Source organism: Diaporthe batatas (genome assembly GCF_019321695.1).
Source record: "Diaporthe batatas strain CRI 302-4 chromosome Unknown Contig00002, whole genome shotgun sequence".
Taxonomy (NCBI): domain Eukaryota; kingdom Fungi; phylum Ascomycota; class Sordariomycetes; order Diaporthales; family Diaporthaceae; genus Diaporthe; species Diaporthe batatas.
In genome coordinates, this window is record NW_025408549.1 from 2,360,761 (window position 1) to 2,376,951 (window position 16,191).

At 53.9% G+C, this 16,191-nt stretch overlaps 4 protein-coding genes across 4 annotated transcripts; all 4 read right to left on the reverse strand.

Moving 5' to 3' along the window:
- Positions 1-348: 348 nt before the first annotated feature.
- KVR01_001116 (uncharacterized protein) lies at positions 349-3,606 on the reverse strand. Its single transcript, XM_044784242.1, has 2 exons — positions 1,966-3,606; positions 349-1,869 (listed from the first exon to the last, which is right to left on the reverse strand). Exons 1-2 carry the CDS (start codon positions 2,123-2,125, stop codon positions 1,184-1,186), a joined length of 846 nt encoding a protein of 281 aa, XP_044649071.1. The 5' UTR covers positions 2,126-3,606; the 3' UTR covers positions 349-1,183.
- A 4,898-nt stretch (positions 3,607-8,504) lies between these two features.
- On the reverse strand, positions 8,505-10,172 carry KVR01_001221 (uncharacterized protein; the record flags this gene model as incomplete). Its single annotated transcript, XM_044789796.1, has 4 exons — positions 8,505-8,760; positions 8,830-9,182; positions 9,245-9,505; positions 9,573-10,172. 4 exons carry the CDS (start codon positions 10,170-10,172, stop codon positions 8,505-8,507), a joined length of 1,470 nt encoding a protein of 489 aa, XP_044649176.1.
- A 1,252-nt stretch (positions 10,173-11,424) lies between these two features.
- On the reverse strand, positions 11,425-13,874 carry KVR01_001091 (uncharacterized protein; the record flags this gene model as incomplete). Its single annotated transcript, XM_044782240.1, has 6 exons — positions 13,282-13,874; positions 12,887-13,213; positions 12,692-12,785; positions 11,952-12,621; positions 11,691-11,851; positions 11,425-11,625 (listed from the first exon to the last, which is right to left on the reverse strand). The coding sequence occupies exons 1-6, from the start codon at positions 13,665-13,667 to the stop codon at positions 11,425-11,427; spliced, it is 1,839 nt and encodes a 612-aa protein (XP_044649046.1). The 5' UTR covers positions 13,668-13,874.
- Positions 13,875-14,739: 865 nt separating this feature from the next.
- On the reverse strand, positions 14,740-15,894 carry KVR01_001901 (uncharacterized protein; the record flags this gene model as incomplete). The annotated part of the gene is made up of 1 exon (XM_044793196.1): positions 14,740-15,894. Exon 1 carries the CDS (start codon positions 15,793-15,795, stop codon positions 14,740-14,742), a length of 1,056 nt encoding a protein of 351 aa, XP_044649856.1. The 5' UTR covers positions 15,796-15,894.
- Between the last annotated feature and the right edge of the window lie 297 nt (positions 15,895-16,191).

A 16,191-nucleotide genomic window follows, 5' to 3' on the forward strand; every position in this document is an offset into this window, starting at 1 on the left:
GAGGCATCCCGCGATGAGAAGGAATTTATTCTCCGACGCTTGGATCCCTTGACACCACTCCCGCAGCCCTTGTACCCTCGCACTTTCTCATCACATGACTCGGCAATTGCAGTCTGGGCCTGACGGCTTGGTAGGTAGCCAACTTCTAAGGGTCGCATGCAAGAGAAGGAATGCTTGGGGCACTCCAGAAGGAACTGGGTCCTGTGGGTCCTGATCTTCGGTTCTTTTGCTGTCTGCGACAAAGTTCTGCTGCTTGATCGAGTCGGCGAGAAAAGACCATGTGCGGCATATGATTACCAGGTTGGACAAGGTGTAGAAGTTCACATAAACAAGTAGGACGGTCAGAAGTCAGAGGCAACACATTGATTGGTATCTAGTTGCCCAATAATCACTAAATGTATGTACAGTAGAAGTAGTATCTATCCCGATAGTAGCGCAAGAGGTATATCCAAAAGCAGTTGGTCGTCGCTCATAATAGTTGTTGCACGAATAGGTACGGCAACACGGGCAATGCCAGCCGAAGGGCCACAGAGGACAGCCGAGACAATATGTCAGAAAAAGGTGACGGGGACGTCATCTGTGTGCGCTCAACTACAAAACCGTCATCCCAAGCCGCTCTCCATATTTTGTATACCCTTTTGCAAAGCGAGATTGTGTCGCCATACGCCCGATCAAGTGGTAAAGACTGTGTGTCGAACTTGTGTCTGTCTTGTGGACCCAGACATCTGTGGTTTGGCGAGAGAAGGAGCAGTGCTTGCTTCCTCTCCCTCATCCATCTCAAAATGGGACCGAAGCCGAAGCCTGGGTGCACGGATCTCGACCCAGCCGAGACTGAGCCGAGACCGTTTACACCAGGAATCCAAACTGGATTCGAGTTGTTCCCAGTGGGAGGATCCATGGTGAAGTTCCCGCTGTTGCCGTTGGGCAGCGGGAGCACAGTAACTGTGGGAGTCGCCATCGCAGGCGTTGACCCCTCACTCGACGTGGTAGCGACGTTGGTGCTCGGTGGTGAGGCTGGCGAGCTGAAACTTGTTGTGACAGTGGGAGACGGCGATATAGAAATAGGTGATGGTGTTGGAAATAGTGAAATTGAAAGACTGGAATCGGAAGGACTGGGGGATGCCTCGGGGGGAGCGGGAGTGTGAGCGCCGCTGTTTTCGCCGGGTGAAAGGTCGGCGGGTTCCTAGCTGGAGTAGACGGCAGCGTACTCAACCTCGAGCATGTTGCCATACCCAGCCAGGCTGTCGGCGTTGGGATCGCCTGGCCATGTGCCGCCCACTGCGACGTTCATGATCAGATACAGTGGTGAGTGCGCGAGCGAGGCCCAGACATTCGGGTCTCCAATCTGAGCACCGGTGACGGTGAAATAAGACACGCCATCCTTCATGAATGAGATTGACTCGGTGGTCCAGTCGTTGCTTGTCCTGTCGATTTTGACGGCATATGAGTGCCAGCCATTGTCGATAGCTGTGGTTCCCTGGAGGCCCTCCTGTCCATTGGGACGGCATGCGTCAGCGGTGCAGTGCAGCGTGCCATAGACCGCGCCGGCCTTGTTGACCGTCTCGAAGATGTCGATCTCGCCGCACGCTGGCCATTCGGTTCCGTGGTGGATGCTGTCTCCCATCATCCAGATCGCCGGCCACATGCCTTGAGCTTGCGCCGCGGGTGCGTCACCGAGCCGGGCAGACGCCTCGACTTGCATAATCTTGCCAGGTTGTGGCGTCCATGATGCCTTGGATTCGATGCGACCTGATGTCCAGTGTCCTGAGGGCGACCTGGCAGGGACGAATTGCACTGTACCACCGCCGGAAATCTGCAAGTTGGAGCTTGCGTCTGTGTAGCTTTGGAGCTCCTGGTTTGTGTCGATAGCTGTCCATCTTGTCAGTAACGGGTACTGATTTAAAAGGAGCCAAAAGATCAAGCCATCCTGATTAGTGGCGAAGGCTTGGAAAAAAGACAACGCACCTTGAGCAATGTCCCACTTGGAAGTGTCCACAGCGTCACCGGCCGAACCGGCGAAGGCGTCGGACCAGATGAGATTCAGGCCTTGCAAGATGGGGGCTTCGACTGCAGCGACAAGTGCGGGAAAGACCGCGGCCGCGAACGTTGTTGCTTGGGCACGCATGGTAGATGTGTGAGCCTCTATGGCTACCTTCTAGACACTGGGTCTACAGATGTTCCCGTGTGTTGATAAAGGCCGGTGTAGTAGACTTGCTACCTGTGGGCCAAGAAGAAGCTTCTTGAAAAGGTGTTTAAGTGTGAATATGTATGTATGTATATATATATATCTGTACGTATGTATATATATATATATATACTCCGTAGCTCTGCTATAAGAGAAGAAAAGAGTGGCAAAGGGCTTGGCGATCTGCTATGGCCAGGGCAGCGGGATGAAATAGAAAAGAATGTGGATAGGTAAGCTGTGAGGAAAGGTGCCGTTGCTCAGCAGGCGAGGCAGGGAAAACGAAGGTATCAATAATAACAGGCTGGGGCCAGAAGAAGCAAGCACAACTGGGTCGACATGAGTTTTTATTCTGGATACAGGGAAAGGGTGGACAGGGGAAGCGCCCGGGGCAAAAAGGTGGTGGGCAGGTGTCGACACGGGAATGGGGCCGACCCTGTTGTTGGCGCATGCCGGTACATGCCACGCGAAGGTGGGAATTCTGGGAGGAGACCCCTGATCCCAGCGCATGTGGACAATGGCCCAGCTAGTGGGACATTTCCGATCTGAAAAAAGAGTGGTGCCGGTGCCCCAGTGCCCAGGAGGAGAGATCAAATACTCCAGGCCCAGGGTGTCCTGGCAGCCTGCGTGTGTCTGCCGTGGCGACATTTGAGCGCTAGTGTAGATACGTAGCTGTGTGGTGACAGGGGAGCTGGGGAGTTTGCTGGCGGCTCTTGATTGGGAAATTGGGAGTGGGTGTCAAGGCCGATGGGAGATGAAACGACACGCCGTTGAACGGCCCAATCCCGAGGCTGTGCGTGGGCTCCGAGACAAGGGCTGTTGAGTCGAACTGGTCGACAACTCGTAATAGAGCAGCTGTTGTACGGGGCAGACATGAAAGCGGGGGCGATGAGGTCTGTGGTGGGCAGAGTCCATCATTGTTCATCGTGTCGGGTGCTCTCTGAGCTCTTTGTCGATGTGATCACGAGCCAGACACTGCTGCTGGTGGTGCCGTCTTGGCCATGCGCCAATTTGTCTCTGCTTTCTTCTTTTTTCCCCGGTTCGTTCTTCAGCCCCGAGGAGAAAAGGAGGGGGATACCAGGGGCCAGGAACCAAACAGGCGGGAATCCCGCAGGCGTGGGTGTGCTTTGCTTGTCGGTGGCGCGCATAATACTGCAGAGGAAACGCGCAAGAAAGGGACGAACCAGCCATCACATGAATGGGTACGGAGGTACTTGTTTTCGGTACGGAGTACCGTGTAGGGAAGACGTCGATAGCTGATCCCTGTCAACATTCTCGGCTCCTGGCACTCGGCGCGCAGGAGGTTGCTCTCGGCGTGCCGCTTGCAGCATCTGCAGTCGTGAGTGAGGGCCAGTGCAGGCTGGCAGGCTGGTATCTAATAAAGTTGGGACGGAAGCGATCCAAGCTCACCCTGCCTGCCAGGCTGCCAGGTGCCAGGCAAGCCAGGCTGCACGCAGCTGCATGTTGTTCTGGACGCTGAGTGGAATGCAACTGATATTGCGATATGTGCACGGTATCGGGGGATTCGGGGCAGATCAGATCTTGACTGGCGGACCTAGGCCCGATGCCCCAACCCCAACCTTGTTGTGCCTGTGTAGCTCGAGTGAAAACTTACTGAGTACCTAGGTACCTAGGTACCTGGATATGGGGTAATAAGCACCAGACGCGCATCCGTGCCTTCCAACCTTGAGAACAGCCGCCCGATCTCTGCCTTCCTCGCCAGTTTGGTATCCCATGACTGCGACTTCTGGAGTGGCAGGGACCGCATGGTGAATGACTGACTGGACATGGCCCCCACCCTCTTGCCAGTCGCCGCCGCATTCTCAAGCCGGGTTGGCGGGCTGGCAGGTTGGTTGGTAACCCTTGGACCCACACGGAGCCTGGCAGGAGTGGGTACTTCTGTCCGTGAACAGCCAAGACTTACTGGGCCTCCGTACCTGCCTTAGCTTGGACGCTGGGACGGTGGGGCCCTAGCACTTGGTGCGCCAACCATGCTCTTCCCCCTTCGGGACAAGTGAAACGGCTCCTTCCTCGCGTCCCGAAAGGCAGGAGCAACAAGCGGGAAGGAAGCCACTCCCGATGCTGGGCTGGCAGGCTGGCGGGCTGGCTGAGCCTCAGGAGGGCAATCTCCCAAATTCAAGCGCATAACCTCGACCAAGTGCCTGCAGTTACTGCGTAGTAGATATACAGGTTTTCGAGATGCACCGCCGCCGCCCACCCAGGAAGGGCTCCTGAGCCAGAGCGAGAGGCCCACCTGCCCCGACTAATTCTCCGATGCAGCACTCTGTCTGTCTGTCTGCCTGCGAGGCGAGATGGGGACAACGACCCTATTTTTGACTCGTTCCGACGACGATCGTGGCCTGGAGCGTCCACCGGGACCACATGTGCCCTGGGCTCAGCTGGCACATGGCCGCACACGTCTTCATTCCTTCTGTCCCTGTGGGCACTCACGGACCACCGTCACTTGTCACGCCCGGGGAATCAGCATTCCATCAGAGGGATTAATTCCCCCGACACCGTGTCCGGGCGTGGGTCGTGCCTCTGGCCCTCTGCACGTATGATTTGTTGGTGGTGCGAGTGCCAATCTATGACTCTTCGCAGTACAGCACCCCGTCCGCACACTAGACTAGTCTACCACGAGCAGACCCCAAGGCGGACCAGGTTTCCCGCGCATAACAAATCCCAGCGCTATCGCCAAGGTTGATATCTTGGACCCCTGCACCACCAATGATTTTCGCATTCAGGGGCCAGAGAGGCAGCCAGTCAGTCCGTCAGTCCAGTCCACTGCCTCAGGTGGAGAGCAGTGCCTCCGGTCGCCGTCCAATCGCCGGGGCCAGATGCGCTCTGGCGGCTCAGCACGTCGACTGGGCAGCTTAGCCGGGTAGTAACTTCTCACCTGCAATCTACCTCGCAGCCCTCGGCATCTTATCCACCAAATCATGTTCATCCAACATCGCCAGCCCAGCGTTGCAGCTGCAACTCAGCTCGGTAATTCGATGCCACGGGAGACAGCATTGACCATGAACGACCAGCAGCTGCCCGACGGGACGCGGCTGGCAGTCTGGCGGGTTGCAGGCCCACCGTAGCCTCGAGTGTCACGGTCTTCTAACCCACTGGTGGCCATGCACCCACCTATACTATTGTGCCACCTGAGGCTCACAAGGTTTGAGCTGTCTCCTCTGGACAGACTCTGGGCGCGTTCTGGCATCTCACCCCCTTGCCCCCTCAGATCTGACAGCTATCTCATCCATCCGATGAGAGCTTCCAACCTGACGAGCGCTCGGCGTTTCACGTTTCACCACGCCAAACGCCTAGAACTGCCACCTGGGCATCCGTTTGTGTCTCATTCCAATACCTCCGACTCGACATAGAAACAAAGTCCCGTCAGCACATTCGGGCTTACAGCGCTTGCGATGCCGCACAGAAATTCCGAGAAGCCTCGTCTAGCCTCCCAGCCCCTTCACAGCTGCAGCCTGAAACCATTTCTGCCGTTCACCCGCGGACAAGAAACATCGCAACCCCTTCCCCTACTCTCCATACTTAACAGCCGATTAGAGTTCGTCGTAGCCAGGGTCATGGCGAGCTCGCTGTCCTGACAAAAGTTCGGCAAGCTCGTGTCAGCAGAACGCCCATGATTCCGTGGGCATTGGCAGAAGCATCTATCGCTTGGGCCCCTGATAATAAGGGGCGTAGTTAATGGTTGCAGCTTGCCAAGAAGTTGGACTTGCCTCTTTCAGGGTCCATCCGGTCTCGTCGATCTTAAGCCCTACAACAAGGTCATCCCGGGGGGTCTTGAGCTTCTCGTGCCGACCGCCGGCCGTCGATTGCAACCGTGACCCGTGTCCTTGTTGTCATGCTCAGCAAGACTGCCAGAGACCCGGGGCAACAGAGTAGCTGCACTGGCTGCGTGGGAGTCAGAAAGGTATTACCTAGCTCCAGCATTATGTGGCAACCCAGCTCACACACATGATCAGCACGAAAAGGCATGCCGAGTTTGCTATCCGCTTTACGCATCGTTGTGTCACAAACCTAGTGTGCCTCAAAGCCCGGTGTTAGAGTCCACCTAGGCAAGTCTCGGTGTTGGTTGCCAGGTTGCACAAGGGTTTCGCGGTGCGGTGCAGTGGCGCGGTTCCCGTTGAGCAACATCCAGTCCGCCAATGCGGCAGAAACCAAACCGTTGCGCTGTGTCCCCTCACTTGTAAACGACGCAGTATCTATTTTGCCTCGGACGTTCAAGGATCCCTTCGTGTTGTTCCTCTCGAGACCACGAGTCGGCCGCTTGCTTGTCCTTCGCCTCACCGACTGTCACGTCCGACATGAGCACTTGGGTGCCCATGCCCATGAATTGAGCTGGCGTCGTATCATGCCATCATACTCCCCGTGTATCAATTCTGCTCTCACTCCGAGCGGATGCTGACCTCTACCAATATACATTGCGCACCAATGATGCTCTCTGGGTCCGACATCATCCCAAGTCGACATTTCACTTCTCCGCGTTTTGACCAACGTGGACCCAATCAACGCGGCAAAGTCAAAGTCAATCGGGCGCCTCAAAACCTTGTCTGCCGCCGGCCGGCTAACCTTGTGCTCGGGGAGTAAACCCTTCCCCTTGTTCATCAAGTACATACAGACATCGTACGAAGCTCTGCTATTGCAAGTTCTCTCTGCAACCATGGGCAGCTCTTGGGCAAGACAGGCTATCAAAGCTCAGTGCAATGGCTTTCAGCGCCAAATGGGCTCGGACACCTATCACATTGTGTCAAAGAGCCACTTGGTATATTTGTTGCGCTTCAAGGCTAGATGATCATAGGCTCAAGCTACCGAAAAGCTTGTGGTGCCAAGACTTGTCACATTTGACTTTCGGTAGGACACTTTTTGTTGATCAGTTCGGGTGCAGATTCTCAATGTGACCTTCGACCCAGGTGACGCAACAACATCACTGTCATGATTCATACGCTAAGTGGAATGACCTTCTGTCGTCTCGCATGCTCGGCATGATGCATGCATGTAGAGGCCAGAAGCGTCGGCGCCCGAGCCAACATGCGCACTCAAGCAAGGATGCGGAGCAACCTTCGAAAATATGAGCAAGACGATACTACTGTCTGAGGGCCCAAATTCAGACAGAATTTTCAAACCAGGGCCTACCTAGAACATGCATATAGACATGTATGCTCGGTTGCGTTGATCTATTCGATTCATGAAGCAACGGCGCTGCAGTCGCGCCTCTGGCTTCCGGACATGGACACTTGGACACGTACTGTCCTTTGTATGCCATTTGCCGTGTCCCACGGTGGAATATGTACCTTCCCATGAACTATTGCCTTGTCTCTCGCATTAAATACACCATACTGTCACCAGCTTAGCGTATAACCTAGGTATGCAGGCTATCCGTAAGGGGTGATAGTCTTCTCTGACAACTCAGTCTTCGTGGCCGACTGTGTCATGATATCCTCTTTATGCACACGCTGTGTCAGCGGACACATTTACCGCCACTTCAACGTGGATGTGTTACTGTATTTGGCACAATTGACTTCCGCTCATGTGGGTGTGGTTGTCTTTCTAGGCGAACATGTGCGGCACGGCACGACGCTCTTGACGTCAGCTGGCCACGTGAGGCATTATCTTGATATCCTATGAGGTGGTGATGTATGGGTATGATTGCCCTCGTATTGTGAGATGAGCACCACCTGGGAGTCCGGTACGCAACCACCGCATCTTCACCCTCCTTACCCAATCCTAATCTCTCACTGGACAGTCTCCTGGGGACCTTCCACAAGGCAACCTCCTGACCTTCTCAAGGATATTGGGGGATAGCCTCCTCAGGGGAACACAAGTCACAGAGGCCCCGGTATGGCATCGTACAGCTCCCCAGTCGTGACGGTCTTATGGGGATGATGAATGTGATTTCCATGCCTACAGGTGTGAATTCTGGAAACTTATACGGCTTATAGTCGTCTAAAGGACAGAAAAGATTTTCCACCAGATTCTGGACAGAATCTAATGGTCTGATTCTTCATCGAATATTTCAATAGACAAGCTACAGCTGGCGCATAGAAACAAAAGTTTTGATCCAAAGTGGTTGTGCTTACTGTCGGCCGAGCGGTGTTTCTCAGGCCAAATCAATTCCGGTTGTGATTAGACATGTTAATCCCGTAGGCACCTATCGTAATATAACTATCGTTATCGACATCTTGTCCTTTCAAGCGCTGGGTCTTGAGCGCTTACCACCGTATGAAGGCGCCATGTATGTCCTCGGACGTATACGGAATAGAAACGAAACCACCTAATACCGCAGAGATTATCTATGAGACAGATCAAGCGACTAAGTCAGCACAACCTTACAAAAGTGGCCCTTGGGCGAGATGAGGAAAGTCTCGGCCATCTCCATCACATCCTCTGTTGTCTTTGCGCTCAGCCTCGCGCCCTTACACTCCCTAAAGAACAAGGCAGTGGCAAGTCGAAGTTCCATGTAAGCAAGATGCAAACCAATACAGATCCGTGTTCCTCCACCGAAAGGCATGAAAGCTGCCTTTTGGACAGGGCTCATAGGTTGCTTGACGAACCTCCAGCCGTCGAATCTGCGTTCAAGACACTCTGTGAGTTTCTCGGGCAAGCACTACGTAGACGAAAGATTTTTGAGAACCTACTCAAGGGGGCTCGGGAAGATATCTGGGTCTCGATGCAGTGTGTACGCATGCGTGGTGACCGTCGTGCCAGCGGGAACGAAGTGTTCCGCCAAAGTGGCGCCACCCTCAGGGACGGAACGAGGCAGAGGACCTGGAGCGGCGCCGTAAAGACGCAGGGCCTCGTCGATGACACTGTTCATGAGCGGGGCCTGCTGGAGCTCCTCTGGCAGCAGATCGGGGCTGAGCGAGGCCACTTCCTCCTCGAGGGCAGCCTGGAGTTGTGGCCTTTTGAGGACGGCCCAGACTAGATACGTCAGGGTCACGGCTGTGGTGTCGGAACCGGCGACGATGAAGTTGGTGGCTTCTTTGTGGACCTGGGTTTCGGTCAGCGGATCGTTTTCATGGGCGCTACAAAGGGTTCCCCGATGTCACTTACAGTAGAATCTGTGAGGTCGGTTTTCTCCTGGCTATCAGCCTGGGCAAGCATCTGCCCGAAGAGATTCTGCGTGTTCGCACTATCTGTGCGCATGTTCTGCACGGCTATGGAGCCGTGTTCAAAGATGAGATCCTCCCCGCTGAAGAGCTTCTGGACGCTCTTCAGTGGGATTAGCGGTCCGATCCAGCGCAAGAATGGCGCTTCACCGGTGATGACACTCAGCATCACTGATGCCTGCACCGCATCGATGAATGCCGTTTGCTGTGGGTTAAATTAGAATTCGGGGCTCAGAGCAATCTCGGAAAGGCTTGTCTCGTCGCGAACGTACCCGGCCCAGTTCCAGCATGCGAAAGCTCTCGCCAAAAGACAGGTGGGCGATGACATCTGTGGCCAACAGAGTCCACCACTTGAGAATATCTGCATCACCCTCGGCTCCAGCCTCATCCCGGATCTTGGTGACTGCCAGCCTCACCTTGCTCTGGACCACAGACTCCCAGTTAGCTTGCAGTGAGTTCTGGCTGAAAGCCCTAGCGAACAGCCTCCTTCGAGCAGCGTGCGGCTTCCCACCGCGCATGAAAAAGATGCCAGGCTCGGCATCCCGGCCCTGCCCGTTAATCGCATCGTAGAAGGCGGACTTGTTGAACCCTGAACCAACTTTGTGTATCATCTGGGTCGCTTGGGGGCTGGACACGGCGGCTTCGTCGGGGGCGATGCGGACTATTGGCCCGTACTTTCTGTGCAGGCCGTCCACGTAGTACATTCGCCGCCCGCGGATGGTATGGTATTTCAGTATAGCCTGCGTGAACCTGGAATACCATGGCCCCGGGAGGGAGCGGACGGGGGATTTCACGGCTGTCAACACAAGCCGGAAGAGCACGAGCGCGACGGCCACAGCGCCCAGAACGTGCGGTGAGATGAGAGACGGCATGGTTGTGATTTCGCAGGAAACTGACCTGCTTCAAGGAGGGGAATAGAACGCCCTCCGAGGGAATTCTGGTAAGTCTGACGGCTAATGAATCAATCGCATGTCAGTGGTCCTAAAGTCCAACCCCTGCCTCCACCTCCACATTCCGACGCCTCAGCGTGGGGCCTGCCGGTGGTCTACCCCGACCAGTAGATACTGGTCATAGCAAGGAGAGGTGCGGAGGTCCGAAAATACTTTCACTGCTAGTCGCTATACACAATGCAAGCCGGCAACTAAGTAGTTATGTGGTTTCGCTTCTATTTCGTATACATCCGAGGACATATATAGCACCTTCATACAGTAGTAAGCACTCAAGACCCAGCGCTTGGAAAGAATATGATGCCGATAACAATAGTTATAATACGATAGGTGCTTGTGGCCTTAGCCTTACGATGTATAGATAAGGCTAAGGGGCACCGTCTTGATAAACATATGTGGTTTCGCTTCTATTCTATATGTGGTTTCGCTTCTATTCTATATGTGGTTTCGCTTCTATTCTATATGTGGTTTCGCTTCTATTCCGTATACATCTGAGGATATATATGGTGCCTTTATACGGTGGTAAGCATTCAAGACCTAGCACTTGGAAAGAATACAATGCTGATAATGATAATTATAATATGATATGATGAATATATGTTTTATATATTTGGGGATTAGAAACGACACTACTCCCGTACTGCAACATGCTGGCGGTGTCAGGCCTCGCCACAAGTGGTCGAATACGAAAATGGAAGGAGGTGGCTCTCACTGGCCAATAACTAATTGGATACTGTCAGCTTGTGTCTGCAACAAGCATGCGCTAGGGCTGTCTTAATACGATCGTTTCCTTCATATCAGTACGATATATGCGGGGAGTATTGGGACACCAAGACAAGTACGCAGAAGATTGCACGAGTGTGAATGCACTTTTCCTTCAAATATGCTTTCTACAATTATACCACCTTATTTCTGCCGTCCCCGAACAAACTCAACCCGTACGGTCTACACCACAGTCCTAATCTCGACCGACTTAAGCATACAGAAACATTGTGATTTGCATGGAATTAACACGATGGCAAAAAAGACCAATATAGGGACAGCTGTGCTGGTTAAACAGTTGCCTTAAAGCGGACACAAGTTCTCAAGAGAGTACATGTACCTAGTATCTCAAAAGAGTGGTTTTTGAGCTAGCACGAGATACAAATGCTATTCTTTGAACCTCAGTCAAACAATCCTAGGACGTTTCCTTATTACCCGCCGATTCAGACCGCAAAGCAACATGATCACCTGCATCATCAGCGTTGAGCTTGCCCTTAGGCAACATGTTGAGCTCGTCTTCTGCCTGGTCCAGCTTCCGGAACTGGATGTAGAAGATTGAGCCGCCGATAGCAGCTAGTATGGCAACGGTCGTGTAGTTCCAAACCAAGAGGGGGTCCTGAGGCGAGCAGTCAGTATGTGCATTTCATTTATCGCCGCAGGGGGCAGGGTCGCAGAACATACCTCGGCTAGGGACACCAGGGCGAATCCAATGGCAGAAGACACAGCGTTCATGAACAGGGCCACCGACTGGACCATGCTTCGCATGTTCGCAGGAGCCTTTGAGTGGGCATACTCCAAACTCGTGATGCTTGCCATTATCTCTGAGAATGCTATAAGAATATCTTTTTTGATGATTGCGTTAGTCCCGAGGTCTTGCTATGGATCCTAAAGTGTTGCAACAAGAAGGACGGGGATCCGTAACAGGTGAAAAGTGATGCTTACATGAGCCGGACTGGGCCCAAACACTGATGTCGACATTGGGGCAGCGGTCCTCGGTTCCCGGGAGGTTCTGCCCGGCATAATTACCGCAGTCGCTGCGGCGGTAGATATAAGCCTGGATAACTGCGGCCCAGATCATGGCACAGGCGCCGGCGAAATAACCGACGGTGATCTTCTTGATTGGCGTCACCTTGAACTTGAGTCTCCGCAGGAGAGGATATCCGAAGAGGTCAAGCAGCGGAATCATGATGATGAGCGAGAACGGGTTGAGGTTCGTCAGGACATCGTTGGGTACACCGCCGAGCCTCATGGTTGCCGCCTGCGAGATGAGGTTGTTATTGATCTGGTTATAGCAGATCCAGAATAGGGGGTACCACATGAACACGGCGCATGCGTTGAAGCCACGTCGGACCTCATCAACCCAGGCATCATCGAAGGTCATCCACTTGGGCCGGTCTGCGGGCGCGATATTGGAGGGCTTGACCTTGGACCAGAAGGTGCCGTCGTGGAGGTTGCGGTAGGTCTTCCTCGGATTTATCGACCACCGGCCCTTGTTCGCGTACACAAAGATCTTGAAAGCCTTGCCGAGGACTGATCCCTCGGGAGGAACTCGTCGGTATCGCTTCCTGCCCCACAACATGACCAGCGGGCAGAAGCAGAGCATAATTGTAGGCTGATACGCGGTATTAGGATTCCCGGAATTTGACAGACAGAAATCTTGAGGGGAGAAGAATTTTGCTTACTAGTAAGAATGACATGTAGAATCCGACGTAGTATTCGCAATATACCATACCGATCTGTCCTACCAGGGCCCCGATATTTATGAACATGTAAAAACTATGGGATCAATGGTCAATCTTCCGCTTTTTAAATGTGAAAAATGTGCACGACACGGGTTCCACCCTCTGCCTTGTATCTTGGGGCATGACGATGCTTACTAGTGATAAATCCGCGAGGCTGTGACGGCCGGGTCGATAATGACTCTTTCACCTGACTTGAGCGTGACGACCCTCATAGACTCTGCCGGGAGCTGCTCGACGATTAGAGGATTCACGTTGGGCTTGAAACCACCAGTCCCCACACCCATTGTGATGATACCAATGATGAATGCCCCCATAGCACCAGGGGGGTTCTTGATGACCGGAGGAATGGCCGCGATGATCAGGATTACGTGACCGACTATGCCAATGACCAATGCCCAGCAGATTGTGCGGTAGCGCCCGAGGTAAGAATCAGCGATGTACGCGCCAAAGAGAGGCATTGTGCTGTTCAGCCCTTTTGTCAGCTGGTTCGGAAGCTCGAGCACTCCAGCTTTGCGCGCTCCTCGACTCACTATTGCCAGAAGGCATTGAAAGTAGTCAAGCCAGTAGACGCCCGCTGCCCAAAGCCCATGGCACCAGCCTGGCCGGTTCCGTAGTTCGCGCCCGTTGTGGAGCCCTCGGGCAACGGCCACTGAATGAAGTTGGTGAAGACGGCAGTTGTGCCGTAGTACGAGAAGCGCTCGCACAGCTCCACGAAGGCGATGGTCAGGACGCTCCAGGGGATCTTGTCGGCGACGCGGCGCAGGTTGTTGAGCTCCTCGGCGGTGGGGAAGTCACTGGCGTCTGGTTTCTCGGCGCTCGGGACCTGCACGAGAGATTCCGCCTTCTCCACGATGTCCTTGGTGGCTGCGGCGCGGATCTGGGCGCCGCCGTCGGCGGTGCTCTCAATGTCGGCCATTGTTGTCGGGGTTGCGTGCTGCTTGACCACGGTGTATCATCAACACTCTATTGGTCGCCACAGGTCGGCTTGAATGATGACAAGCTGCTGGCAGCGAGAGAATAAACAAGCATCGGGACAAGCCCGTCCCCAAGAGAGGTGTGGGGCTGCAGGTGCATTTTATAGCTGCGCAGCAACGTTTTAAGCAAAGCTGGTTTGCTCTGGGCTGTCCGGTTCCATGCGGTTCATGTCGGAGGGCAAGCCAAGATGTCGTCCAGCCTATAAGGCAGAAAAGTGTGATAGTTCTGGATTGGGTGGTGATCCTGACTTGGCACCTTGCATTTTCTCGGAAGGTGGCAAGCATTCAAGAGTCTTGAGTGTCATCGCTAGTGGTCCAACAGACCCTTCTTCGTGGCACATGATACGGCATGTGGCTGGCAGATGGTACTCTTTCTCACGATACAAGGCCCCTTTATTACCTAGGTACTAGTATTGCTGGATAGCTCGGCAGAGTTCGTAACGTCCCATGGTTATTCCTTCGCTTCGACAATGCCTATTCTGCTGAGGTTCGTGTGCAAGTTCTCATTCCAGGTTACTCTGCAAAATCTTTTGAGGAAGGAATCGTCGACACAGAAATTGCTTGTTGATTGCGCCCAGCTTCTTGGCCCCTGGTGTGGCTCGTTATCAGCTGCGGAGATGCTTGGCTGTCACCCACTGATTGCGATTCCTCGACGGCAATGTGTTGTGCGTGTGCCTCCAATCTTACTACCCAAGACGGTTCGAAAGCTCAGAAATGCCAACCATAATCCTCCGCCGCTATCTTGTCCGCCGATAGCCGGTTCCGGCATCATGGGTCATTGGCCCGGCCAAGCAGTGATATTAGGTGAGATGCCTCGGTGTGAGACCACATTATTCTTGACCTCAGGCCACTTGTATCAGTGACGGCGTGGACTTCAGGAGAGGCTAGCGCCTCGAGAAAACCGATAAATGCGAATGGTCAGTCAGGCACAGTCTTTTCTTATAATGTTGATCGAGATACCACCATAATTACATCGACTAGTAGGTAGCCGAATGCCGGATTTTGTCTGTCGCATCACCATTCAAGCACTCCGCGGTATCTCATCTGGCCAGCCTCAAGACGGTCAAATGCCTGTACCAGGCCTTTTTCATTCATTGAGAAAACCTCCACCCATGGTTTGATTTGATTGCGAGCCGCAAATGAAAGCATCTCGTCATGATTTCTCCTTGACGCTTCTGTCGAGGAGATGATCCGGTGCCCAGGGAGGATGAAAGGCATGTATGGGATATTGAGAGGCTCTGTTTGAATAGACATCAAGACGACCCTGGCCATCCTGTTAAGCAACGGGAGGACCTTGTTCCAGTCTGGAAGCCCATTTGATGTGACGAGTAGTACATCGATTGGCCTTGCTCTCCCGGATTCACTCCCAGCTGCTTTATCTCCGCCCGGGGGAAATGTCGTCTCGTATCCCTCTGAGATGCATCGCACCTCATCTGCACCAAGTGCAAAGGAGTCCTTGACCTTTTGCAACGGTGGCTCTCTGTTGGACGCAAACAGCGCCGTCACTGCACAGCCCATTGCACGAGCAAAGAGGATGGCCATGTGACCCAAACCTCCAACGCCGACGACTCCAACTCTGTCGCTGGGCTTCGTGCCCGCAGCATCCAGAGCCTCGTAAACTGACGCCCCGGCACACATGAAGGGACCAGCGTCCACCGAGGTGATCGCATCCGGGATCCGATACACAAACTCGGCATCAATAATTCTGTAGTCACCGAAAGCGCCCTGTTCCAGGTCAGAAAAGGCGAACCCGAGCGCCTCTGAACAATACTGCCGATACCCAGAAAGACAAGTTGGGCAGTGGCCGCAGGAGCTATGCAGCCATCCCCAGCCTACCCGGTCGCCGACCTTGAGGTTCGTCACGCCGGGGCCGAGCTCTTGGACGAGCCCGACGCCCTCGTGGCCCAGGCCGCACCCTTTTTCCTTGGCGTGAACATCTGTATAGCATAGGCCAGAGTGTGTTGTCTTGATCATGACTTCGCGGTTGCCCAGGGATCTCTCAGTTGTCTTCTGGATGAAACGGTGATGCTCCGTGGAGTAGCAGAACGTTGCGAGAGTGCGTTTGGACATGGCGTGCTCTCGATATTAGAAAATCTGGTTGCCGTCTGTGGTGTCCACGGGTGTTCTGCACGGTGTGGACCGAATCTGAGGCTTAAGATATGACGTGCGCGATATAGCACACAGCTAGGTGTGTTGCACAGCTCAAGTTGAGGCCAGTGGAACCGCTCGAATATCACAGGCTATCCCTGGCTGAAATGCTGAGGGGTTAGACCCTGACTGCTCCCACGCTCCCAAGGTCCCAAGGTCCCAAGGTCCCAAGGTCCCAAGGTTGTCTCTGTGTCCGGCTTGTACGTCCCATATTATACCTTCTCTTTCCAGGCGCTGCAAGATTGGTTCCGGGCCCTAAGCACTTCCAGTACTACGCAGAAGAACTAATCCAAAAGTCGTCTCAATGGTCAACTGTAG

Excerpts from the sequence above, each read along its gene's own strand:
- KVR01_001116 (XM_044784242.1), bottom strand. The coding sequence starts at position 2,125 with ATGCGTGCCCAAGCAACAACGTTCGCGGCCGCGGTCTTTCCCGCACTT. Across the intron at positions 1,870-1,965 it reads CAAGTGGGACATTGCTCAAG|CTATCGACACAAACCAGGAG; the intron begins GTGCGTTGTCTT and ends CAAGATGGACAG.